We start from the raw sequence: 26,192 nt of genomic DNA, 5'->3' as shown, positions 1-26,192 counted from the left end.
GCACAGGCCACTGGCTGCACAGAGGTGGGAGATCACTGTGCAGCTCTCCCCGGGACACAGACCCAGCAGTGAGGCTGCACCCAACCCTGACATAGTGCAAGGACCGGGCCTGCTCCAAAAACACCCCAGAGCCCTGCCCCTCTGTGGCAGGTGCACTAGGTGTGGGCAGGAAGGCTTAGCCCAGCATGATCCAAGTGTGGGGGAATACAGGTTTGGGCTGAGGAGCGATGGATGCAGGAAGTGGAGGGGTGAGGAAAGAGTTTGCAGAGCTTCCTTCAGCTGGGGGAGGGTCTGAGACAGCCCCAGATGCCGTGAAACGGAAGAGGAAGTCCCGTCCTACCCAGCCCAGCCGGGACTAGCAGCTGAGCCTGCTGCAGGATAGGAGCCACCAGCCAGGTCTTCCCCAGTCCCACCCGCTGCCTCACAGTGATTTACCTCTCTGCCAGCTTCTCTGGGGCCCCCGAAACATACTGTTGGGAAGGGTCACATGACCACTCTTGTGGCTCCCCCTTGATTCCCCATCAGAAAGTCATTTTTCTGTGGGGAAGCAAAGAAATCTGCAGAGGACATAAATTCTGCACATGTGCAGTGCCACAGAATTCTCCCAGGAGTAAATTGCATGTACACAAAAGGAAAACACTTTCGGGAAGGTGGGGGGGAGCCCCAAAGCCCAAGTACATTTTTATAATTGTGTTTAAGAAGTGTCGAGGTGCACCTAGAGAAAAGGACAGGCACTGTCACTGAATGAGTGTCTCAATCAAAAATAAACGAGTAAATCACACAATGAAATCTGGTATGGGTTGAATACCAATTTCTAGTTGGTACCCTCAGTCTTTAGAACAGTGTGACATTGTCAGTAGTAATTCTCAATCTGTGCGCTCTTTGGGACAACACATACTGCTGTTATGGAATCCACGTCCAAGCAGTTTGTCTGATCTCAAGCAGCGCATGTGAAACCATGATCTGAGAAGAACCCTGTATCACTCCCGACATGAGGCAGCACTGAATAAATGGACCAGGGTTTCTAGGATATCCAAGTACTGCCAAATACCTTTCCTCTAAGCAGTCAGAAGAGCAGAGAGAGAGAGAACAGTGTGAAATGCAGCAGGCAGTCAGAGAAGCATGGCATTTTGTCTTGATGCTGCATTGCAATGTGCATCACAGCATTAAATCCGTTTGGGACATGCTGCAATGATGGTGTGTCAGAACATCCATTCATGACTTAGCTCAGAGAGCCACCCTTTGCTGATGAAGTGACTTTCCAGTTCTGTAAGACTGAGGAACGCTGTCCCATACGAACCGGGAAAACAGAACAATCTATACAAAAATTGACTAGTGGGAACTACCTCCAAACCTCCTATGAAATCTATTTTGAAACACTGAGCATGTTGCATGCGACACCTATGATTAGAAGGGCCCTACCACTTTCACGGCTGTGAAAAACATATCATGGTCAGTGAAATAAGCCCTTCCCTGTGATATCCGATCTCCCCACATGTTGCTGGGAGTGCTCCAGTTGGGGGCTCCTAGCTGCTAGCCTGGGCCAGGGAGGGACAGTACTTGTGCTTCCCTACACAGCTGCTGTTGGTGGGGAAATCAGATCCACACATCTGTGCTGCAGCTGCCCCAGAGCTTGGTTCGAGGCACTGGGCTTCTGCCCCCAGCAGCTCGAGGCACCAGCGCTCAAGGTGCCCATTTTTCTGGAGGCCAACAAATTGGTCGGAGCCCCTGGGCACTGGTGAAGACAAGAAACTGAGTTCTCAGCTGGGGTGCTCCCAGCAGCACAGAGGAAATTGGATCCACTTCCACGAACTTCTTCCAGCTGCATGAAGCTCCAGGGTTGCTGTCCAGCAGCAGAGCTTCCTGCAGCTGGAGGAGGTACTTGGAGGTGGGTCAGATCTCCGTGGTGGAAGGTCCATGCAAAGAAAGAACAAGTCCTGTCCCTCACCCAGCCGGCTGGGCCTAGCAGCTAGCAACCCCTGGCTGGGGCATTCCCAGTAGCACAGGAAGATCAGACTCAACTCCAGATGCAGGAAGCTCCGTAGCTGCTGCCTTCAGAGTTCAGCAGTATAGAAGTGAGGGTAGCAACCTCATGACCCCTCTCCTCCCCCCACAACAACTTTGTGACCCTCCCTGCCATGATCCCCTTTCAGGTTGGGACCCCCGCGGTTAAAACACAGTGAAATTTCAGATATAAATTTAAAAACCCTCTGACCATGAAACTGACCAAAACGCACAGTGAATTTGGTAGGGCCCTAATCACGAGGCAGGAATTCCCAGAATGTTTGGAGAGGGGACAGTGCTGATGAGCTTATGGTAGTGTAAAGGTTTGTATTTCTACTGCATTAACTACATTTCAGGCACTTGGCACTACAAGAGGCCACAATTTAGAATATTGTCCAGGTAGAAGATAAATGGGACAAGGATGGAAGACCAGCAACATCCCAGCCAGTGATTACGTAATGACTATGGTTTGTGGAAGAAAGCTCAATAGAAGCCAAAGGGAAAGAAAACCCCAAGCAACTTTACCTTTGCCAAGGTCTTCTTTGAGTAAATGTCTGTGCGAAGTCCAAAATTCTGCAGGTCAGTAGGCTTTTCTTTGTTTTTCTCAGGAAAGCTCAACATCTGTTGGGCAGCAGGGACCTAAACAAAACCCCACAACAAATCATCATCAAAATGCATCTACACAGCTGTGCACTGAACTAGTCTTCTCCCCACTCACCACTATTTCTACACAAAACTAGCAAATGTGGGTTTGGAGTGCTGCAACTGTAGGTGCACCATTACTCTACAGAATGACGGAGAGATGGAAAATCTACTAACAGAATTTCACTGAGACTGAAGAGCATGTGGAGAGAAGGATGCATTTTTTTCAGAAAATGCATGAGCTACATACTTCATTCAGGTGCACACAGCACTGACTACAGCTACAAATACAGACTGGTTGGGACTACATTAAGCCATTCCCAAAATACATGTATCACTATTTCTATCTGAATAAGTGTGTGTGCATGGACATGGTGGTGGCATCTGTAGGATTTACCTGAGGAGCTCGGAGATGAAGAGGCATAAGTCCAGAGGGGGTATCAGCAAGCACATTGAAGTGAGGAGTAGGAGGAGGGCCCATTGCCATGGGACGGCTTTCTGGATCCACTTGGTAGTTCACTAGACCCCACTGCTCCAGAAAGGCATGCACTCTAGGGAACAACATTACATGATTCAAGTCTGAGGAAACAAACCCTCAAGCACATCTGCAGCTGCAGAAAGAAGATACCAGGGAGAAAGTTCAAGTGTGGAACTATGGTGGGTTTGCTGCCAATCGCAGACAGGGAAACATAACACATTGCATTAATTCTCAGCGCAGGCTTGACAATCCCACTTCTCCGCGTTCAACAAAATGAGAGTGGACAGACAATTTCAATTATGGGCAACGGGAAACCACTTCACACAATTCAGAAAACAGATCTAAAGCTAAGCTCGCTGATGTGAAAACGTCTTTGGGGGATTGGCAGGGGGAAGAGGAGGAGGAGAGAGAAGAGCAGGATGAATTGTGATGGTTTCCACACTACGCAGTTAGCTCCCACCATCCGTCTCAGGGTGACTGTGCATCAGTGATGCTGTATGTATGGAGTATAACATGCTTTGGAATCTTTTGTACCAAAAGAGCTATTTTAAAGAACTATTTATCACAATACAGATATAAGATGCTCACTTGGCAAAAAACACACAGTGAGCTGCCATACTGGAAATTCTGAAAACATATTAAAAAAATTGCATGGTAGAAGCTGAATATCACTGTATTAGTTACCATGCAATCTCTCGCTGGTCTCTGAGCCATGCTCACGGTATTTAACTTTCACTGTAAATAAGTGTATAATAAAATGTGGTGTTCACCACAAAAGGGAAAAAGATGATCTGCTAATAGAAACATAATCGATGCGTCCAGGCCCCAAGTCTTCTACCTCACTATGCAGGAGGCATAACTTAAAATTTGAAATAAAGCAGTTTTCCTGGGATAAAATGTATTGTTACAGCTAAGGGTAACGGCTGCAAGATTTAAGATTTTACCTCATTACAGCACATACATCTCCAGTCAGGTTCCTTCTGCAGGCAGTGCTGGTCAAGTACTCCTGAGGGTTTAAGCGATATGTATCAATCATGAAGTTACGGTAAGCCAGGTATCTGGAAAGAGAAGGCAGTTCACAGACATTTGAAAATCTACACAAGTTCGTAGTATGTGTCATTTCAAATTTTGACCATTATTAAAACATCTCCATGTTGGCCCCCATCCTTCAATAGATACAGCATGCCAGGGGTGCCTGATATTCAGTTCAAGGACCATGAAGCCTGAAAATGCACACTTATAACTACAGGGTGACAGTGAAGCTCTGCGCTTGCAGAAATAGGGGAGAGTGGCATATAACCCAGTGTGCCTCCCTATGCTTCCCCTCTGTTTGGGGGGGACATCTCCCCCAGAAAACTGCACCCATGCCAATCCCCCTCCACCCCCCAGCACTGGAATTCTGCAAGGTAGGGGTGTTTTCTGCAGGCACGCAGAATCCCCCCAGGAGTAAAAATTGCACTAAGTCAAACAGAGCCCAAAGAAGGCAGAGGCGTAACCTGCAGAAGCAGACAGAAAATTTCAAAGCTCCTCAAAAACACTTGAAGTGGCAAAGAATGAAGCACCAACACAAAGGAAGCAGAGGAAATTGCAAAGAAAGGGGTCACAGGAGAACTGATTCAAGAAAGAGTCATGGGGCCAAGAAAATCATTTATGAATTTTTACTCCCATTATTTCTAATTGAATTTTACTGGGTATCCTTGTGTGGGCTGGAGTAGTGGCAGTCTGAGAAATGCCTTCACCAGTAGATATAATCAGTTGTGTGATTTTCTAGCATGCTAATTAAATGAAGGACTAGTGAGGGAGGAAGAAAGCTGTATTAAAGCAGTATTTAAGTCAGGGATCTTAAACTCAAATCAGCTTGAGGGCCACATGCGGACTAGTACATTGGCCCAAGGGCCGCATCACTGAAACCTTTTCATACAACGATACAGAAGTATAGTAAAAATGAAAAAAACGAAGAGTAATATAGTCTGCTATTAAAAGTCAGTGTATTAATTTTTTTAAAGCTAACATGAAGAGGAGTTTTAATAAACACTCAGTAATGCACCTCACTCAAATGACAAAACGTGCATTTACTTTTAGAATTACTTCGGTTAAAGATCCCCCTGCTGCTCCCGCTCCCACTCCACCCCTTCTATGAAGCCCTGCCCCACCCCTGTTCCAACCCCTTCCCCTAATCCCCGCACCGGCCCTGACTCCTTCCCTAAGCACACCTCCTCCCTCCTGGAAAGTCCTACGCACCGCCAAACAGCTGTTGGGCAGCGGGAAAGGCAGGGAGGTAGGCGGAGGAGCAGGGACACGGAACAGTTGGGAGCGGGGGAGAGAGGGGACGGAGGATGAGGGGAACTTGGCTGCCGGTCAGGACCTACGGGGGGGGGGGGGGGGAGGAAATACTCCACAGGCAGCATGCGGTCCATGTGTTTGAAACCTGTGATTTAGGTTAAGTCTTTACCCTCAGCAAAAATTCCCTTTAAGACACATCTTTGCACCAGTGGTACTCGGCCAGTATTTCAAGTGACAACAGAAATGCTGTGTGTGTTTGGTTGTTCAGTTATAACACAGCCCATTCTAAATTTTTTTTTTTTTTTTTTTTAAAGGTTTATTTCTTCTGTTTGGCATTCAACTTGCACTTTCAAATCCCAATGCCAAAAATATGCAGCATTCACTGTAACTGCAGCAAGTACACAAAACTGTGCTAAAATTCCCACTCAAGATCCAGCTACCCAAATTGGTGCCATAATGTTTTACGGTGTTACCACAGATTTTAAGATTTAGTATGAGCAGACATGTTTTCATGACAAAACTCTGTTTTAGTTTAAAAGGATTCAATTTAAATATCTTCCTGTATTGCTGAAAACCCAATTATCAGCCTTGTGCTAGTCCACAAAAATCTGACAGTGAAATACACTTTAAACAAACACTACATAGCATAGTTTTACTTTGTATGTTGACAGACATGCAATACTTTACAATAGTGAAGAGTACATGTAATTCTTTCAATTTCATTAATCTAAAGTTATTAACAACAAATAAGATTTATCTTGACAGCCTCCTTTTAACCTTTCATATTAAAGGCAGTATTTCCAAACCTAGTTGCTAGTGTATATGAACAAACATAATTAGCTTATTATTTTAATAGGAAGATCTTCTTAAACAGATGGTAAGGAGGAGATGCATTTATTAAAGCATACAGTAGGATTGCAATGAGAACAGCAAATTCTAGAGATAGCCAGTGATCTTGCATCAAAATGTTTACTATGTTATGTCTTGAACTGAACATAGAAGTTAATCTGGTGTACAGATCAACCCGGCATATTTTGAGATGATATTACAGCCAAAGAGACTTTTACACTGAAATAAAAGACATCAAAACTGCCATTCCCAGGTCTGAAAAGCAGCATTTGTAGTGAGGATCCTGTAGTACGTGGTTTGTTATTTTTAAACAATTGTGTAAAGTTCTGCAGCGGATAACAGGCACTAGATACCACAATGATGGATGAAAACCTCTAGTTCAAATCACAACAGCACAATTGCAGTTTCATGAAAGCAGCTACATTATAAATGAAAAATGGTTACTAGGTGGCTTGGAATATTCTTTTTTTATGCTTATAATGGAACTGCAGAATCTCTGTGCTATATACTTGGAACTAGGAACTTTAATGTTTAAATCAATGTGCTCAGGTGTTGTATATCTGTAAACAACGATCAGTGGCAGCTAACTATTTTCATGTTTTATTATGTAGGCTTCAAAAACAATCTTCTTTCAGAAACCATTTTACTGTGTACATAACATACTGTACTAGCTTTGCAACCATCCATCAGCTGTATTTCTCCTAAATATCCAACTTGTTTAATATTGCTTAGGTATGTACAATTCTTACCTAAAATCACAATAAAGTTCACTGTATAAGCAGATACTTCTTGGCAATGGACAGACCAGGAATACCTCAATGCTCTTTACACTATTTTCTGATGCATCAGTTCACCCTTGTGTATATGAGGTGGGAGGAGGAGGAGAAAATAACCACAGTTTTTCCGGAACTGAAAGCATTGCTTAGGCTTCACTAGGAACATAGCCACAAGCCTATATCTACGCATTTTACTTACATTTCTGGAGTCTTGGACTTGTTTTTCCCATTGAAGAATTCTGGCAGAGCGCGGCGTTCAATTACATGAATACTGCAAGAAAGTGTGATAAACAACATGGTTACTAAAAAGAATATACAAAATCCAGCTGCCAATAGCTTGAGTTCACCTTCAAGAACTTTTACATGCCCTTAACGTGTGCACCTAAAGCACTAACATTTAAAACAAACACTGTTGTTCAGACACTCAAATATCCCAACACAACATATAGAAATATATCCTCTAATTAGTTTTAGCCACATAAGCAGAGCAGTTTAGACATGAATTCCAAAGATTGTGCTTAATTCAAGTGATGAAAAGATACATGCCCAATGTTCCTTTAATCAGACTTGGGGGGAATGAGAGGAAACCACATTTTCAACCCATAAAACAATATTTTTACACTAATGTTTTGAAAGTTTACAGGTTGGTAAATGCACTCATCTGCACCCCAGTCTAATCAGTAGAAAGTATTCAGCATCAGTCTGATTGCCTCAAAAAAACCTAAATGTTTGCAATTCATATGTAATTGATAAGCCTGCAAATATCTGCTTCAAAATCATGCAGCATTAGAATTGGGTGCTCATCGCTTTGACAGTCAGGCAAATGCCTAAACAGGCATTTAGGAGTATTAAGTTTATGATCCTATATTTCAAAATCTTTGCACTAGTCAATTTTTTAAAAGTGAATTAAAGCTCTGGTTGTTTTAGGGGGATTTTACAATCTCATTTTCTTATAAAAAAGTCTCTTTCTGCTACTAGCATGTGAAAGACACAAATAAGAGGAAACTGACACTGTACAGCAAAACTGAACACACAAAGTAAACTAGCTCAAAGGATAAAGTAAAAATTCAGTTTCTTTTAGTTAGTTATTTAATGCATTACATGTAAATACTATGAGGAAAATTTCAAATAAAAGTGGAATTTTTTAGTTGACTGAAGGGGGATGAAAAGACTACCATTCTACAGCTTTTATTAGACTACCTGTAAGTAACATAAGCTGTAGAAGGTGAAGAGATTTCTGTTAGTTTCTCTCATCCTTCAAATAAAGCATAAGAAGGAAATATGGTTTGCTGATCCGTTACTTTAAAAAAATACAAAGCAAACTGATCCAAAGACATTTCAACTTTAGAATTCTGGAAGTGGAACTACTCTATCACCATAAAGCTAGACAGTTCATTTTGTGCAATCCACACAAAATAAATAGAATATGAAAAAATCTTATACCAGGCTATGAAATGTAAAGCGCAAATAGAAATTCATCTTGCTTAAAAAACAAACTTGTCTGCCAAAATTTATATGGTCCTTGATTATTCAACTCATTTCTCCACGCTTTAATGGAAGAGCCCTTTCCTGGGTTATGTGTATTAAAGCAGCAAGGAATACACAGTATTCTGGATATAATTCTCTTGCCATCAACTGAACTATGAAATAGCTTTTCTGTTTTAGACAATGATAAAAAAGAGTCAGCCCCATTTTGTAAAAGAAGCTTAAATGGCACGGTAATGAGATTCCTTCCATAAAATTACTTTAATAGGCTCACACAATGACAACTATTTTGTATGAAAAGACGGTTATTCACCTTTGTAACTGTTGTTCTTCGAGATGTGTTGCTCATACCCATTCCAATTAGGTGTGCGCGCACGTCGGAAGATTTTTACCTAGCAACACTCGGTGGGTCAGCTGGGTGCCCCCTGGAGTGGCGCCATTATGGCGCTGGATATATACCCCTGCCGACCCAACGGTCCTTCAGTTCCTTCTTGCCGGCTACTCCAACAGAGGGGAAGGAGGGCGGGTTTGGAATGGATACGAGCAACACATCTTGAACAGTTACAAATGTGAGTAACCGCCTTTTCTTCTTCAAGTGCTTGCTCATATCGATTCTAATTAGGTGATTCCCAAGCCTCACCCTAGGCAGTTGGGTCAGAGTGAGATGTTGCAGAGTGCAAAACTGCTGAGCCAAATGCTGCATCATCTCTGGACTGTTGAACCAATGCGTAATGTGCGGCAAAGGTGTGAATCGATGACCAGGTAGCTGCCCGACATATTTCCTGGATGGGGACATGGGCCAGAAAGGCAGCAGATGAAGCTTGCACCCGAGTAGAACGGGCTGTGAGGTGGCTAGCTGGAACGCGAGCCAATTCATAGCATGCGCGGATGCAGGATGTTACTCAAGATGAAATCCATTGGGAAGAGTCTGGTAGGCCTTTCATCCGGCCTGCAACAGCTACAAAGAGCTGAGGTGACCTTTGGAAGGGTCTGGTTCTCTCGATATAAGAGGCGAGAGCCCTCCGGAAGTCCAGGGTGTGTAGCTGTTGTTCCCGACGTGATGGATGCGGCTTCGGGAAGAAGACTGGGAGGAAGATGTCTTGGTTGACATGAAAGGCAGACACCACCTTCGGGAGGAAAGAGAGGTGTGGTTGCAGCTGTACCTTGTCCTTATGGAATACCGTGTACAGGGTGTCCACTGTCAAAGCCCGAAGCTCAGATACTCGTCTCGCCGAAGTAATAGTGACGAGGAAAAGGTACAGCAGCGAGCAGGTAGCCAGTGGTTTGAAAGGAGCACCCATAAGCTTGGCTAGCACCAGGTTTAGATCCCAGGTAGGGGTCGGGCGCCTAATTTGAGGATACAAACGTTCCAATCCTTTGAGGAACCTTGAAACTAGAGGGTGAGAGAAGATTGATCAGTCATTTTCCCCTGGATGGAAGGTGGAAATGGCTGCCAGATGCACCTTTATGGAAGAGACCGCTAGGCCCTGCTCTTTTAGGGACCAGAGGTAGTCCAGGACAGTAGAAACGGACGCCTGTCTGGGGACTAAGTTACGCTGAGCGCACCAACAGGCGAAACGCTTCCACTTGGCGAGATAAGTCATCCCAGTGGAAGGCTTCCTACTGCCCAAGAGCACCTGCTGGACCGAGGCAGAGCAAAGCAACTCAGACTGGCTCAACCACGAAGCAACCATGCTGTAAGGTGAAGGGACTGCAGGTCCGGATGGTGAAGCCTGCCGGAGTCCTGTGTTATGAGGTCCGGCCAGAGTGGCAGGGGAATCGGGTCTGCCACTGAAAGGTCGAATAACGTGGTGTACCAGTGCTGCCTCAGTCACGCTGGAGCAATCAGAATCCGGTGGGCGCTCTCCCGAGTAGGACTCTGTGAATGAGTGGAAACGGTGGGAAGGCATAAAGTAGGTGCCTGTTCCACGGGATCAGAAACGCGTCTGAGGGAGCCTGGGGAGTGTCCTTGGAAGGAGCAGAACACCTGGCATTTCCTGTTCTCTCGGGAGGCAAAGAGGTCTATGTGGGGAAAGCCCTACTTCCGGAAAACAGAATGGATGACGTCTGGATGAATCGACCACTTGTGTGACAGGAAGGATCTGCTGAGGTGATCCGCCAGAGTGTTCTGGACTCCTGGGAGAAAAGATACTACCAATTCAATCGAGTGGGCTATGCAAAAGTTCCAAAGGAGACGGCTTCTTGACAAAGGAGGGAGGAGCGTGCTCCGCCCTGCTTGTTTATGTAAAACATGGCCGTTGTGTTGTCCGTGAACACTGATACACAACAGCCTTGGAGATGGTCTCGAAACACTTGGCATGCTAGACGGACTGCTCTCAGCTCCTGCACATTGATGTGTAAGGGCAGTTCTTGGGACGACCAGAGGCCTTGAGTGTGAAGGCTCCCGAGGTGGGCACCCCAACCCAGAGATGATGCGTCCATGGTTAGGGCCATCGAGGGTTGTAGTGGGTGGAATGGCATCCCTGCACAGACTAGAGTGAGGTCTAGCCACCAGGTTAGGGAGCCCAGAACCTTTCTGGGGATAGTGAGCACTGAGTCCAGGCTGTCTCTGCGTGGTTGGTATATTGAAGCAAGCCAGGCTTGGAAGGGATGGAGGCGTAGCCTGGCATGCTTGGTCACAAAGGTGCAGGAGGCCATGTGACCTACTAGGCTGAGGCAGGTGTGCACCAAAGTTGTTGGGAAGGTTTGAAGACTTCAGATTATTGAAGCCACTGCCTGAAAACTCGACTGCAGGAAGCAGGCTCTGGCCAGACTGGAGTCCAGAACCGTTTCAATGAAGTCTACTCTCTGCGTGGGTGTGAGAGTAGACTTTTCTGTGTTGATCATGAGGCCTAGGCTCCCGAAGAGGTCTCTGACAATGTGCAGGTGCTGTGATACTTGCCACTGGGAAGTCCCTCGAATGAGCCAATCGTCGAGATATGGGTAGACGTGTACTCGACGACGCCGGAGGGAGGCGGCGACTACAGCTATGCATTTTGTCAAGACACGCGGAGCAGTAGAAAGGCCAAACGGAAGTACAGTGAACTGAAAGTGTTGGTGGTTGACCACAAAAAAGAGGTACTGTCTGTGTGGTGGATAAATTGCAATGTGGAAATACGCGTCCTTCATATCAAGGGTGACATACCAGTCTCCTGGATCCAGGGACAGAATAATGGTCCCCAGGGATACCATGCAGAACTTCAGCTTTATCATGAATTTGTTGAGTTCTTGCAGGTCTAGGATTAGTCGTAGACCTCCCTTTGCCTTGGGGATTAAGAACTAGCGGGAATAAAACCTCTTGCTTCTCATGTCCTTTGGCATCTCTTCTATGCTCCCATGGCTAGAAGCGACTGGACCTCTTGTAAGAGGAATTGCTCGTGAGAGGGGTCCCTGAAGAGGGACGGGTAGGGAGGGCGGGGTTGACGCGAACTGGAGGTGGTATCTCCCTTCCACCATGTGCAGGACCCAACAATCTGAAGTTAGCTGGGACCAGGCAGGGAGGAATTGGGAGAGGTGGTTGAAAAAGGGAGGAGAAGGATCTAGTAGGGTAACTGGTGGGCCGTCCTTGGGCGTCCCATCAAAAATTCTGCTTGGGCCCCGCTGGTGATTTAGGGGGCGCCTGATCTTGAGCTCCTTGAGGGCCAGATTGTCTCTAACAATTCCCCCTGCCACGCCTTCTGGTAACGTCCTGACGCGGCCTAGGCTGGGCATAAGGATGGTGTGGCTGGGGCTGGAAGGTCCTGCGTTGGGTCACTGGCGTGTGCATACCCAGCGAGCACATTATAACGTGATTGTCCTTCAGACTTTGCAACCTGGGATCAGTCTTGTCTGAGAAAAGGCCCTGGCCTTCGAAGGGTAAATCCTGAATAGTTTGTTGCAATTCAAGGGGAAGGCCTGATACTTGGAGCCAGGAGATACGCCTCATCGTCACTCCTGATGCCAGAGTTCTGGCTGCAGAGTCCGCTGCATCCAGAGAGGCCTGGAGGGAGGTTCTCGCTACCTTTTTACCCTCCCCAAGTAGGGCCGTGAATTCTTGACGGGACTCCTGGGGAAGAAGCTCCGTAAACTTCCCCAAGGACACCCAAATGTTAAAGTTATACCTACTTAGGAGGGCTTGTTGGTTCGCCACCCTAAGTTGGAGGCCCCCAGCCGAGTATATTTTGCAGCCTAGGAGGTCCATACGCCTAGTCTCCTTTGACTTAGGAGCCGGGGCTTGTTGTCCATGACGCTCTCGTTCGTTCACCGATTGGACAACTAGAGAGCAAAGAGGTGGGTGAGTGCAGAGATAGACACACCCCTTTGAGGGGACCATATACTTTCTCTCTACTCCCCTTGCTGTACATGGAATTGAAGCTGGGGATTGCCAAATAGCGTCCGCATTAGCCTGTATGGTGCGGATGAATGGAAGAGCGACTCTAGTAAGTGCATCAGTCGATAGGATGTCCACAACTGGGTCCTCTATTTCAGGGACCTCCTCCACCTGCAAGTTCATATTCTGAGCCACTCGCCTCAAAAGGTCCTGATGGGCCCTGAGCCCAATTGGTGGAGGGCCTGAGGAGGATGTCCCCGCCACTGCCTCATCAGGCGAGGAGGAGGAGGAGAGGCCCGGGACCAAAGGGTCCTGTGGTGGCTCTTGTACTTGAGGGGCATCATCTGCATCTGGTGGAACCTCGGTGACTGCAGACGGAATTGGAGCCTCATCCATGCCCATGGGGGGGGGGGGGGGGCAGCTTACTGTCGCCTCTGGTACCTGGTGTTCTGACGGGGCCGACCGTTAGCCACTGATGGTGCACCTTGGCTTTGGTGGTATGCCCACGGTGTCCACAAGGACCAGTGATGAGGCCCTTGCTCGTGGCTCTCTCTCTCTGGGAATATATGGCTGAGGACATCAGAGTCACGCTCCTGTTGACAGGATGCGCTACCAGCCTGCGATGACACCAATGTGTGTCTGGAAGGCCACAGCGGTGCCGATAGGCCCTGGGAGGGAGCCACTGTTCTTGACGCTCGGGCCCGGGGTGGTGCCGGGGAGCGGTACCGGGAGCTATAATGGCACCATGAATGAGACCGGGACCTTCTACCGTATCAGTGCCGGGAGGTCGACCAAGATCTCAAGTCCCTTCGTCTGAAGCGACTGCAGGATACACGGTGCCGAGATCGGTGCCATGAGCCGGATCGGTACCAGGAGTATCTGTCTGGTGAACAAGATGTCAAAGGGTGCTGTGAGTGCGACTTGTACTGCAATGGAGAGTGGTGCCGGGAGCAGGAACGGCGCAATCGAGAGCATCTGCGAGACCGAGATCTTGAACGTCTCCTCTCTGGTGGACCAGCGGAAGGAGGCCTTACCAAGGGTGGCTTGCCGATGGATTGTATGACCCACACCGGCCGTGCCGGGGGTTGAGGCCATGTTGATTCCGTCACTGCGATGAGCTCCCTTGCCATGGAAAAGGTTTCCGGTGTAGAAGGGAGGGCAAGTTCAACCACAGCATGAGCCGGAGAGCTGTCAGGCACCGGACTCGATGATCCTTGTGGGACCAGAATCAACGGTGCCGAGCTTGGCGGAGGTGCAATCTACGGTGCCACAGTCTACGGTGCTGCGGCAGATGACGGTGCCGGACGAACCGTCGTGGAAGAGCGCTCCTTCCGTGGAGCAGAAGTTGAAGCATTATGTTGCTTCCTGGGTCTCGGGGACAGGAAGCAGTGTCAAGCAGATGTCGGTACCGGTAAGGGTCGGTGCCGGAGCGGTCCGGGGCCGAAGAGGCATTCCTTACAGAAGCAGTCTGTTGGGTGCTCGGTGCCGACGCTGCAGGACTAAGTGCAGACTCCCTGAGGACCTGTTTCAGTCGAAAGTCCCACTCCATCATCCTTGGTTTAAACGACTTGTAGATGTAGCATTTATCGGCAAGGTGGGATTCCCCTAGGCACTTGAGGCAGGAGTCGTGGGGATCTCCTATTAGCATCAGCTTTTGGCACGTCGAGCACGGTTTGAATCCCGGTGCCTTGGGCATGGGCCCGCACCGGGGTGGAGGAAAGGGACTAATCCCCGATGCCCCCTTAAACTATGTACACTAACTATAAAGACAACAACTAATGGTAACTATAACTACAAGAACTCGAACTATACAAACAGTAACAGCAAAGAACTATGAGTAGCTAGGGATGTGGAGATCAGCAAAGCAGCGCTCCACAGTTCCAACAACCGTCACGGGCAGTAAGGAGGAACTGAAGCGCCATTGGGTTGGCAGGGGCATATATACAGCACCATAACGGCGCCACTCCAGGGGGCGCCTAGCCGACCCACTGAGTGTTGCTAGGGTAAAAATCTTCCGACGAGCGCAAACACGGCGCGTGCACACCGAATTAGAATCGATATGAGCAAGCACTCGAAGAAGTTAAGAATTGGGGACAATTATGATGGCCTTTAGATATAACTTCTTTGGAGGGTGGGATGAGGGTATTGGGGGCAGAGAAGAAAGAACATTCCTTGTAAAAGAAAATTAAAGCAGTTTTTCCTTTAGATACTCATTCTAGCTAGTGTGTATCATTTGCCTTGAAGTAATATGCAGTGACTCCAGTCAGGATCCTGTCATGCTAATGCTATACAAAACACACAAATTCTTTTTTTTTTTTTTTTTTTGGGTGGAGCTAAATGATTTAGCCTTAGAATACTTTGTTCATAAAATTTAAAAAATATTTTTCAGTAAGTAGGGTCCTAGTCTAAGGTCGCTTAAGCATCGTCTCAGCTAGTTGAAGTAATAGTCCACGAAAAATAAGTAGAGTTATGATATAAAGACACTAGGCTTTCTTTCACAATCAATTTGTTGGTGTCTTGATGTAAGACCTTCAACCACACGATTGGGCAGGCATTCTGAGCGGATTGCGAATTAACCTGCTTATTTATTAGTATTATCACTATTTAGTGCACAGTGGACATTAATGAATCTATAACGTTTTGTACCGGGTCTACAGAATGCAGCACCAAGCTTCTGCCGATCAATGTTGCACCAAACTGATTTAGCTCGCTGAGAGACCCACTCGGATTATACTGTATCTGCTCTATAAAGTTATCTGGCATCCTTTTAGGAGACAACTGCAATTGAAATTAGGCTTTTGCTGAAAGCCCTAGCATACTGTACCTTGATTCGCGGAGTGCATCCTGTGGTGTACGTATACAATTAATGTTCTCTCTCTTCCGTACCGGGAGTACCTAAGCACCTAACAATCCTTTAATGTATTCATCCTCACAACAACATTGTGAGGTAAGACAGAATTCTTAACATAAGAACAGCCATACTGGTCAGACCAAAAGGTACATCTAGCCCAGGATCCTGTCTTCTGACAGTGCCCAATGCCAGGTGCCCCAGAGGGAATGCACAGAACAGATAACCATCAAGTGATCCATCCCTTATTGCCCATTCCCAGCTTCTGGCAAACAGAGGCTAGGGACACCATCCCTGTCCATCCTGGCTAACTGCCATCTTTTATACAACTTTTATCCTCATTTATAGGCACAGGGACTTTGCTCAAGGGTCATAGTTTGGCAAAGCAGAAAACTGAACCCAAATCTCAGGCTAACGACCTAACCATTGCATCTCTTTCAAATAATAATAATGAAAGACGACAACTAAGATGACATCTGACACATACGGTCATTTTTTGAATATTTGGAAACATACGTTAAGGATGCATTTGTCTAGATTAGAATTTGCTGTCACAGCTGCAACAGCCTAGACCTTCAACAAAGGAAACATCAATGTTATAACCCTAAAATGGCACACAGGTAAAGAGGTTTTCCCCTCAAATGATGGCCTCTTCAGAGTAGTGACAATCTCTCACCTGAGTTTTGAAAACATGTATTTTGAAAAAAAATCACTATAGTTAAGGACTGGGTTTCCAGACACCAGTGATTAGCAGTTCTAGATATAGTCACGCATATTTCTCCTCTTCCATTCCCAACACACCAAGCATAGATTAGTTCACCTAGATCTCTGAGCTACACAGTCATAAGCTGGACACTCCTTATAAAAAAGGATGAAAGGGAATTCAAAGACAAGCAGACATTCTTCCCCCGCAGATAAAGTCCAAATAATAAGTAATCCTTTTAGAGCCAGTATTTGAAACCCACGATGGTTAAACATTTCCCATTTCTAGAAAAATTAACAGCCAAGGTAGGTTATGGGTGAGCAGGAAGGTTACTGGCAAATCTGGGATTCACGAAAAATAAGTCGAAGCAAGAAAAGCCAAGGCAAGGCATACCGAAGACAGGTACTGTGCAAGCTTCTCCACCTTAATTCTAATCTACCACGAGTCCTACAAGACTAAGAGCAAAGGACTTCTAATCACATCTGTAGTAAGATGAGGCCCTGAAACAAACTTGTTTCTGAGGCCTGAACCCTGAACCAAAGTACTTCCAGGCATTGCTAAGCAAAAGCTGGGCTGTGAACCAGAGGCAGGCTTCACTCACAGAAGTTGGCGAGAAGAGGGTTGTTAGAAGCAGGTACATTCACATGTAAGTGCTAATAAAAGGAAGTTGTGCCAAGATGGCACTTGGACATCCTGATACATGGACTCTCCACAGACATAACAAGGAACTGGCAGGTGCATCTTAAAGACAGGGTCAAAAGGACAACATGATGGATAGATCAAAGAGGGGAGACAGCACCCTAATGAGTCAAGTGGCTGTACCTCAATACATCAGGAGGGATGAGTAATCTGTCCTGTAACTGTTCAGAAGTAGGTCCCGGACTGCACATCTTTGTCCAGCCTAGGGGGCAGTGGAAAGTCCCGCCACTGACTAAGCCGGTCCATTGCCAGGGGACACATATTCATAGTATGTCCTGTAGAGTCTATAGGAAACTATTACTGTGCTTTGTTTGAGAATAAACCTGGCTCGAGTTTCTTCGTACCTCACTAGAGTCTGTGGTTTTGAGGGTTCTCTCAGGATTTGCTGTGTCAGTTATCTGCACAGAGCCAGGGCAGCACACAGAGAGACCACGCACGCAGCCGACTTATCATCGAACAAGAGCAGCACACCACACCGGCAGCTACTGACAACATTAAGGTGCATTTTGCAATGGGGATAGCTGTCAAGAGGGCGCTAGACCTAAACTAAATTAAATTTCTGCTTGCAACTCAACAGAATTCCAGACCAGGTATTTAATTGGTGAAGCAAGTTCAGTAACTCTGAATCCTCTCCCCACATTTTGTTCTTACCAGTTGTAGTCAAACCATGATGCATAGCTCGGAATAATTATGTGATTGGTCTGTTCTGTGACATTGTCTTCACCTGGGTCAATGGATCGACTCTGATCACCTTTGTTGGGATCTTCATCTTCCTACAGCAGGAGAAAGACAATAAAAGCGTTAAAAATGGGGGAGAGAGGGGAGAGCATGAATAAGGACTTGTCTGCACAGTGGTCTAGTGCACAGCAAGCTGCAGTGTAACTTTACAGTGTACTAACTGGCTGTGTGCAATCTGCTGCACTAGGGAACTTTCAGTGCACCACAGCAAGGTCCACACGCCGAATTCATGTGCCCTGGCAATAAGCACTGTAAATACAGCATCTTAATCAGAAACCTGCAAGTCCCCTGATCGGCTATGTCTAGTTCTACTGATGTCAGGGAATACTTGCATGACTCAGAGGCTCACGTTCCAATGTGGAGGAATGTTCAAGAAAAGGGAATAAAAAAAGCATACTTCATCCTATCCTAACCCATGAAACATCACTCCCAGTCAGCCACAGAGATTGCAGAGGATCATCCAGCCCTCTACTATCCCATGCTGCTCGTGCACATGGGCCCTAATGACATTGCAAGGTATGACCCTGAGCAGATCAGAAGTGACTACAGGGTTCAGAGTGAGGGTGAAGGAGTGGGGGACGCAGGTGGTGTTCTCCTTGTTCCTTTCAGTCAAAGGTAGGGACCCAGGGAGATATGGCTACATCCTGGAGGTAAGTGCACGCCAGGAGGGCTTCGGTTTCCTTGACTATGGGATCCCGTTCTGAGACGGACTGCTGAGACAAAGACAAAAAATAACCCTCCACAAACTTGACCTGATCCAGGATTCTGGAAGCTGTGCTGTGTTGAAAGAGGCTGTTGATGCTCTTTAGGGGGGATTACTGGGCTGTGGCAGCAGTGTTTAAGAAGGAAATTTAAGCTGAATGCATTGACAAACGTAACTGTTGGAGGAAGCAGCCTTTGCTGAAAATGCATGACGACACTGAATACTGTGTGTGGGTTTTTGTGTACTCCGAGGGGGGGTGGGGGGAGAGGTATAGGGTGAGGTTGGGGGTTATATAACATTTCAAAAGTCATACCTGATTACAGTCTGGATAGATGTCATACACCACTACCGCCAAGTCTACATTAGGGGTGGTATAGCAGCATACCTACAGTGCTGTAGCTATACCACTGTAATCCCGCAACATGGACACAGACTAATGACAGAAGTTTTCTGCTGCTTTATGAACTCCACCTCCCTGAATGATGGTAGCTAGGTCAATGGAATATTATTCCGTCGATGTAACTGCATCTGCATGGTGAGTTAGGTCAGCACAGCCACAGTGCTGAAGGGTGAGGATTTTTCACACCCATGAGCACAGCAGCCTAAGAGCTAGTCTAAACTGGAAACGCTAAAATGCTGCCATGGCAGCACTTTAACATGGCTTGTGTAGTCACGGCAGAGCGCTAGGACAGAGCTCTCCCAGCACTCTAAAAAACCACCTTCACGAGAGGCACGGCTCCCAGCGCTGGGGCACTGTTTACACTGGCACTTCACAGTGCTGAAACTTGCTGCGCTCAGGGGGGTGTTTTTCATACCCCTGAGCGAGAAAGTTGCAACACTGTAAATTGACGGTGTAGACAAGCCCTTAGATTCTTTCTTCTCTCCCCTTTTCAAACAGGACAAAGGTTCTTCAATTTTACAGCAAACCCACATTCAAATCAGATATGTACCCAAAATTTAGTAAAACAAGAATAGAACAGACTGACTAGAACGAGTATGGAATAAGTTTTCCAAGTTGGACATGTGCACATGCAAACAAATCTCATTTGTGTGCACAGGTGTACATGTTCAGCACACAAATTCCATACATGCAAATAGATGCACCAAATTTTTGAAATCTGGCTCTGTCTCATCTGCATGAGTGGCCTCTAGAGGTCAGTGCTCCCCCAGAGCAGTAAGGTTTACTTGGCAAATTGTTTATACATAAGACACTAAATTTTCAACAATTCAATTAATAAATTTTCCCTTAAAACAGAGGATTCAATCCTGAAGGTTTTTAAAAGCCAAGCAACGCATGCTGAAGTTTATTAAAGTCTCTTCAGATTCCATTCAACTTATGTTTAAAAGTGTGTAGTAATCTCAAAATACTGAAGGTATGGCTACATTAGAAATTTCAAAGCGCTGCTGGGTGAGTGTAGTCAGAGCCGCAGCGCTGGGAGAGAGCTCTCCCAGCGCTGCTTGTAAACCACATCCCTTATGGGTGTAGCGTGCAGCACTGGGAGCCGCGCTCCCAGCGCTGCCGCCCTGATTACACTGACACTTTACAGCGCTGCATCTTGCAGCGCTCAGGGGGGTGTTTTTTCATACCCCTGAGCGCTAAAGTTGCAGTGCTGTAAAGTGCCAGTGTAGCCAAGCCCTAAGTAAATTTTCTTTTACTATATAAAAGAGTCATATCAGCAGAAGACTCTCTCCTACAAAGGATGTATTCAGTCTTAAAGACCATTTAGGAGCAAGGTACAGTTTGAGTTCTTGAAGGTCAGATGAAGGTTCTTCCTCACTAAACTTTTCTAGCTGAACAGTTGTTACCTTTCCTCCTGTAGCAACTGTCTCTTCATCCTGCTCATCTGCAAGGTAAAGAGCAAAGAGAATTAAACTAATAAAATGCAGCTGGATTACCTGCAAACCTTTGTACATCACAGTCATTTTATTGGACAGGATTTTGTTTGTTTGGGGTGGGCAGAGGAGAGACAAGAAAAAGGAACATGGACAGTGCATCAGTAAAGCACAATCTCTTCTTCATATACACACTGAACTGCCACAGAGAAAGAGGATAAGAGCATAAATACACAGCAAGGATAATTAAGCTCTCTCGAGATCAAAAGGCGGACTGCGGGCCAAGTCCAGTCCGGCAGATGCTTTTGAATGGACTGCAAAATCTTTTTATTTTTTAATCATCACAGTTATTGGGAAGTGAAAAATGTTTCTCGGCAGTCTGGACTTTTGGCTATAGTTTGACGAAGAAATTTGGACCTTGACCAAAAATAAAAAATTGACTACCCCGGCCTATGTCCTTAGATGCAGCCCTGCACACCAAAATGTAAAAGACTCATTTAGGTCTTTAATGCCTAGAGCCCAGCAGTGCTCAGGTATGTCCCAAAGTGAATCACTCTGGTTCTCAGTACATGGAAAGAAGGGATCTGGAAAAGGCAAGTATCTGCCTCTATATACCAAGCTCAGAATTAGTGTAATGAATGTCCACAAGGGAGCAGCTTCAAGGGAAAAAGCTGATGCATTCTATCATTTAATGCAGATTTATGTGTTAGAAGTTAAGTAACAAATGGAGATTTCACAAATGGAAGAACATCTAAAAAAATTTCAAATATCTGGTTTTACCACATTTTTCTTTTTTAAATATAAAAAAATTACGAACATTTATTGCACAAACAGGAGTCCATTATGTGAGACAATAACTAAAAAGAATTAAAAATATATAATTTTTTTTTTTTTTTTTTACCTAGGTCTGCTACTGTTCCTCCTTTCACTGGCGTATTTTCACTGTCTTTCTTTGGGTTCACTGTGAAAGTAAACAAGATTGAAAATGTGACATTTGTGCCCCCCTCCCCATCAAGATTCAATCCTTACTAGTACGCAATGTTCCCTAGCAAGCACACCTGTCTCACCTACCACACTAGCATACCTTTGTTTTATTGGGGAGAAACGGCCAACCCCATACATTACCACAGATATGCTGGGCTCTCCACATTGTGCACTCCTGGGGGAATTCTGCACCACTGCAAACACACAGAATTCATGTCTGGCGCAGAATCCCGCCCCCACAGAAAATTCACTCTGCCAGAGGAGTGCTGCAGTTCCATCACTCACCAGATGCCACTGTGGTACGAGAACAGCCAGCAGCTGGCTGCATTCATCACAGCACCCTGCATGCAGAGCCAGGTTTGGACAGGCAGTGTGGGGTACACGGGGCTGTTGCAGGAGTCACACACTGGAGTGCAGAAGGGCTAGTGGAGGGGGACAGACTGGGGAGCAGGCTCAGGAGTTAGTGGGATGAGAGCACTGAGCCAAGGGCTGAATGGAAGTGGAGGTGCAGGGCCACACAGAGACAGGGGCAGATGTGCCTCATTGAATGGGAAAGGCACGGGGTCAGCCAGGGTCTGCATGAAGGAGGCTCCCCAACTCCCTAACAAGCCCCCCCATAAAAAACAAAAACAAAAAACCAACACCCAAACAACTGTTCCACACTTCTCCTACTCACATCCAACAACCCTGCAGGTTCACTCCCAGGCTCCTTCCCTCTCCCTCAACTCCTCCGTTACCCCTGACTGTCCCAAGCCTTTGCACTGCTTCTGATGGATGCGGGAAATACGTTTCTGTATTGTAGTTTAAATGAATTACTTAAAGTTCTGTATTAATATGTCTAGCAAGGAATCTATTTGTCAAAATAAAATTACCTTAGGTTTTTTTGGTCTGTATTGCTACAGACATACTTGCTGAAAGATATTTTTAAATAAATTACCAAAATAACTGAAACTGGCATGATTATATTGTGCTATTTGGACAAAAATATGCAGAATTTAAAAATGTTATGCGCAGAATTTTTAATTTTTTGGCACCGAATTCCCTCAGGAGCAGCTGTGGCTGAAGTTTATTGTTGGTGCACACTGTGTAGTATCCTTAGATTTAAGCCACGAAAACTACCTCAAACTACCATGTTCCAAATCTCATATCACAGTTAACTGACCTATTGTACTTCAGATTCAAAAAATTAAAATATGCTAATTACTGACGGCCATACGAACTACCAACACATAAAAGAACAAAGGTCTATGCAGTCCAGTATCCCACCTCTGGCAGTGACCATAATTGTTTCAGGAAGAAGAAAAATCCCAAACAAACCAACAACCCAGAGGTAGATTTCCAAAGCCAAATGACACTTGGGAGCCTAACTCCTGAAATTAGGGACCTACCCCTCTTCTCATTGCTGTACTTAGCCAATTGTTCAAGAGGGATTTTATGATGTTCATAGGAGATAGTGTGGTCTAGTAAACAAGAAAATGGTAAGACTCATAGTTGGGTTTTATTTCTGGCTTTGTCACTAACCTGCTGTGTGACCATGGGCAAATCACCCCTCTAAGAACACAAGAGCTGCCATACTGGATCAGACTATAGTCCATCTTGCCCAGTATTTGTCTCCAACAGTGGTCCATACCAGAGCTTCAGTGGTGTGTACAGAAGTGGGCAATTACAGAGTAGATCTACCCATCTTCCACTCGTGGCTTCTGACTGTGAGAGGTTTAGGGTTGCCCCAAGCAAGGGGTACAATCCCTGACCATCTTGGATAATAGCCATTGATGGACCTATCCTCCATTAATTTATCCAGTTCTTTTTTGAACGCAGTTATGCTTCGGCCATCACAATATTTCATGGCAATGAGTTCCAGAACTTAGTTATCCACAGTGTGAAAAAGTACTCTCTCATATTTAAAACTGGATTTGTAATGGTTGTTCTTTGAGATGTATTCCACAAGTCCATTCTACTTCAGGTGTGCACACGCCCAGTGCACTGGTGCAGTCACCCTCTGCTGCCTTATGTTGCTGTGTGAGGATATAAAGGGCAGAGCCAGCCCTGAATCCCCTCAGTTCTTTCTTAACGGGAAATCTCCAGTAAGGAAGGAAGAAGTGGGGTCATAGAATGTGAGACATCTTGAAGAACAAGAGTTACAGAACAAGTGAGTAACCATTTTTTCCCTTCTTCGAGTGATTTGCACAAGTCCATTATGCCTCAGGTACCACATAAATAGCTCAACTGAGAGGTGGGATCAGAGTCTCCCTGAATGATGACTGAAGGACTACACATCCATAGCTAGCATCATCTCTAAACTGTTGCAAGATGGCATAATGAGAGGTAAAAGTGAGCTCTAAAAACCAAGTTGCAGCTCCACAAACGTATACGACAAGCATATGGACTAGAAAGATTGCAGAGGCTGAGAGAGATCTGGTTGAATGAACCAATACTCTACTTGGTGGAGTTAAACTGGCCATAACACTAAGAACAAGGGAAAACTTGCAATAGCAAGGAAAAATGCTTCAACAACTGTAAAAGGCAATAAGAAGGCACAGTGGAGGTTTGGGGGAAGCTCTGACCTTTGTATCATCATGCAGCAGGATGAGGCAGAGGGCATATGTGCCACTCCAATGGGTACCGCCAAGGGGAGAAAAATCTGACACCAGTGCACCAGCTGAAATAGCAAGGATGTGTGCAATCACTCTAAACAAGGTCAATAAAACTTCGCTATTCACTTTTCCATAACATTCATAATTTATAGACCTTTAGTCATCTCTTTTCTACTTTGACCAGCCCTAATCTTTTTAGCCTCTTCTCATATGGAAGTTGTTCCATACCCTTGATCATCTGTGTTAACCTTCTCTGTACCCTCACCAATTCTAAAACATCTTTTTTGGGGCAATCAGAACTGCATGCAGTATTCAAGGTGCAGGCATACCATGGATTTATATATTGGCATTATATTTTGTTTCTCATCTATTTTAATGGTTCCCGACACTGAACTTTTTTTGATTGCTGCTGCACGCTGACCAGACATTTTCAGGAAACTATCCACAATGCCTCCAAGACCTTCCTTGTGTGGTAACAGCAGGGGCGACTCTAGGTATTTTGTCACCCCAAGCATGGAAGGCAGGCTGCCTTCAGCGGCTTGCCTGCAGGAGGTCCCTGGTCCTGCGGATTCGGCGGCACGCCTGCGGGAGGTCCACTGAAGCCGCGGGATCAGCAGACCCTCTGCAGGCATGCCGCTGAAGGCAACCTGCCTGCCGCCCTCGCAGCGACAGGCAGAGCGCCCCCCATGGCTTTCTGCCCCAAGCCCGCACTTAGTGTGCTGGTGCCTGGAGCCACCCCTGGTAACGGCTAACTTAGACCTTATCATTCTGTACGTATAGTTGGGATTTTTTCCTATGTGCATTACTTTGCACTTAGCAAAATAGCAGATGAAATTCAAAGTTGTTTAGTCAACCTGTTTGGTGGAACCCATTTGTAACTCTTTGCTGTCAGTTTTAGACTTAACTATCTTGAGTAATTTTGTACTGTCTGCGACTTTTGCCATCCCATTGTTAACCCCCTTTACCAAATACTTTATGAATATTGTGACAGGATCAGGCCAGAGGGCTACAGGAGAACGATAGAAGGTACATATATTAGCCCCAGATTAAGCAAGTCCCTTTCCCCTGAGTAGAACAATCAGGAAGTTGCTGGAACCAATTATGGCAGGCAGGCTAATTAGGACATCTGGAGCCAATTAAGAAGTTACTAAAATTAATTAGGACAGGCAGGCTAATCAGGGCACCTGGTTTATAAAGGACCTCACTTCTGTTAGTGAGGCCGTGGTTTGCTGCTCCAGGCCAATGGGAGCTGGTGAAAGCAATGGCCAGTACGTCCCTCGGCCCGTGCTGCTGCTAGTGGCTCCCATTGGCCTGGAGTGGCGAACCGCGGCCCGTGGGAGCCACGATCGGCAGGACCTGCGGACAGCACAAGTAAACAAACCGGCTTGGCCCACCAGGGGCTTTCCCTACACAAGTGGCGTCCCCAGTTTGAAAAACACTGTACTACATTAATGTTTATATCCTGTTTTTGAATCAACCACATATATGACTGACCAATGCAGAGAGAAAAAAAGTAATCAAATCTGAAGTCCATCAGGTAGGGTATCACAATGACAACTTGTGATGGTCAAGGTAAGAGGAAGGATGGCAGAAAATTAAAGGGAAGGCCCAGAATGATGATGAAAAATCTTATATTTGTGGCTGACTTAAGTAGCTTTATTCACACTTTTTGGTATCCCATCCTGGGATGCTGAACATTCAAGATGCAAAATATGAAGATTAAGCAACAAAAGCATGAGCTTTCTCTTTCACACATTTCCCAAATATAGCTGTCCCCGGAGATCCTCTATGATGGATAGCGAAAAGGAGTTTACAGCCATTAACGTAGAAGTGAGATTCATGTGCCTGGATTTGGTACATCTATCATGTCAGAGTGTCCGTTTGCTTTGTTGGTCACATGCATGCAGTCCAAAAGAGGTCAGCAGATCCTGTGCAGTGTCAGAGGACAACAGATCTCCTGTCTGTGTCTAATAAAAGCTGATTTGCCTTCTTCTCAGGGCTGAAGTACTGCCACAGCCTTTTATTCTTACATATTCTGGAGAATGTGCTTTGTTTAGTGACATGAATACTATACTTCTACTGCCCATAAAACAATTATGAATATTAATTATTGATAAAGTCTGTTGTACCTTGGCTCCAAACTATGTTAAACTCAAACAATGATGAACACCCAGAATGTTTTGCTGTTAAGGATAGGGTTAGGAGGATGCAGTGTATTTCTGCTTTACTTTTCACCCAATGCATATTGTAATGAGAAACATTGT

The 26,192-nt window shown here is 45.8% G+C and overlaps 1 protein-coding gene across 1 annotated transcript in view; it reads right to left on the bottom strand.

Moving 5' to 3' along the window:
- SMARCC1 (SWI/SNF related BAF chromatin remodeling complex subunit C1) overlaps positions 1-26,192 on the bottom strand; it is a 198,748-nt gene that overhangs the window by 102,603 nt on the left and 69,953 nt on the right. The window contains 7 exon segments of the mRNA XM_075061930.1: positions 2,530-2,643; positions 3,044-3,197; positions 4,069-4,182; positions 7,232-7,303; positions 17,728-17,849; positions 20,324-20,361; positions 21,252-21,311. Coding sequence (XP_074918031.1) covers positions 2,530-2,643; positions 3,044-3,197; positions 4,069-4,182; positions 7,232-7,303; positions 17,728-17,849; positions 20,324-20,361; positions 21,252-21,311 — 674 coding nt within the window.

This window comes from Chelonoidis abingdonii, chromosome 2, assembly GCF_003597395.2.
Source record: "Chelonoidis abingdonii isolate Lonesome George chromosome 2, CheloAbing_2.0, whole genome shotgun sequence".
NCBI classification, from domain to species: Eukaryota; Metazoa; Chordata; order Testudines; family Testudinidae; genus Chelonoidis; species Chelonoidis abingdonii.
This window is presented reverse-complemented; position numbering and strand designations above follow the sequence as displayed.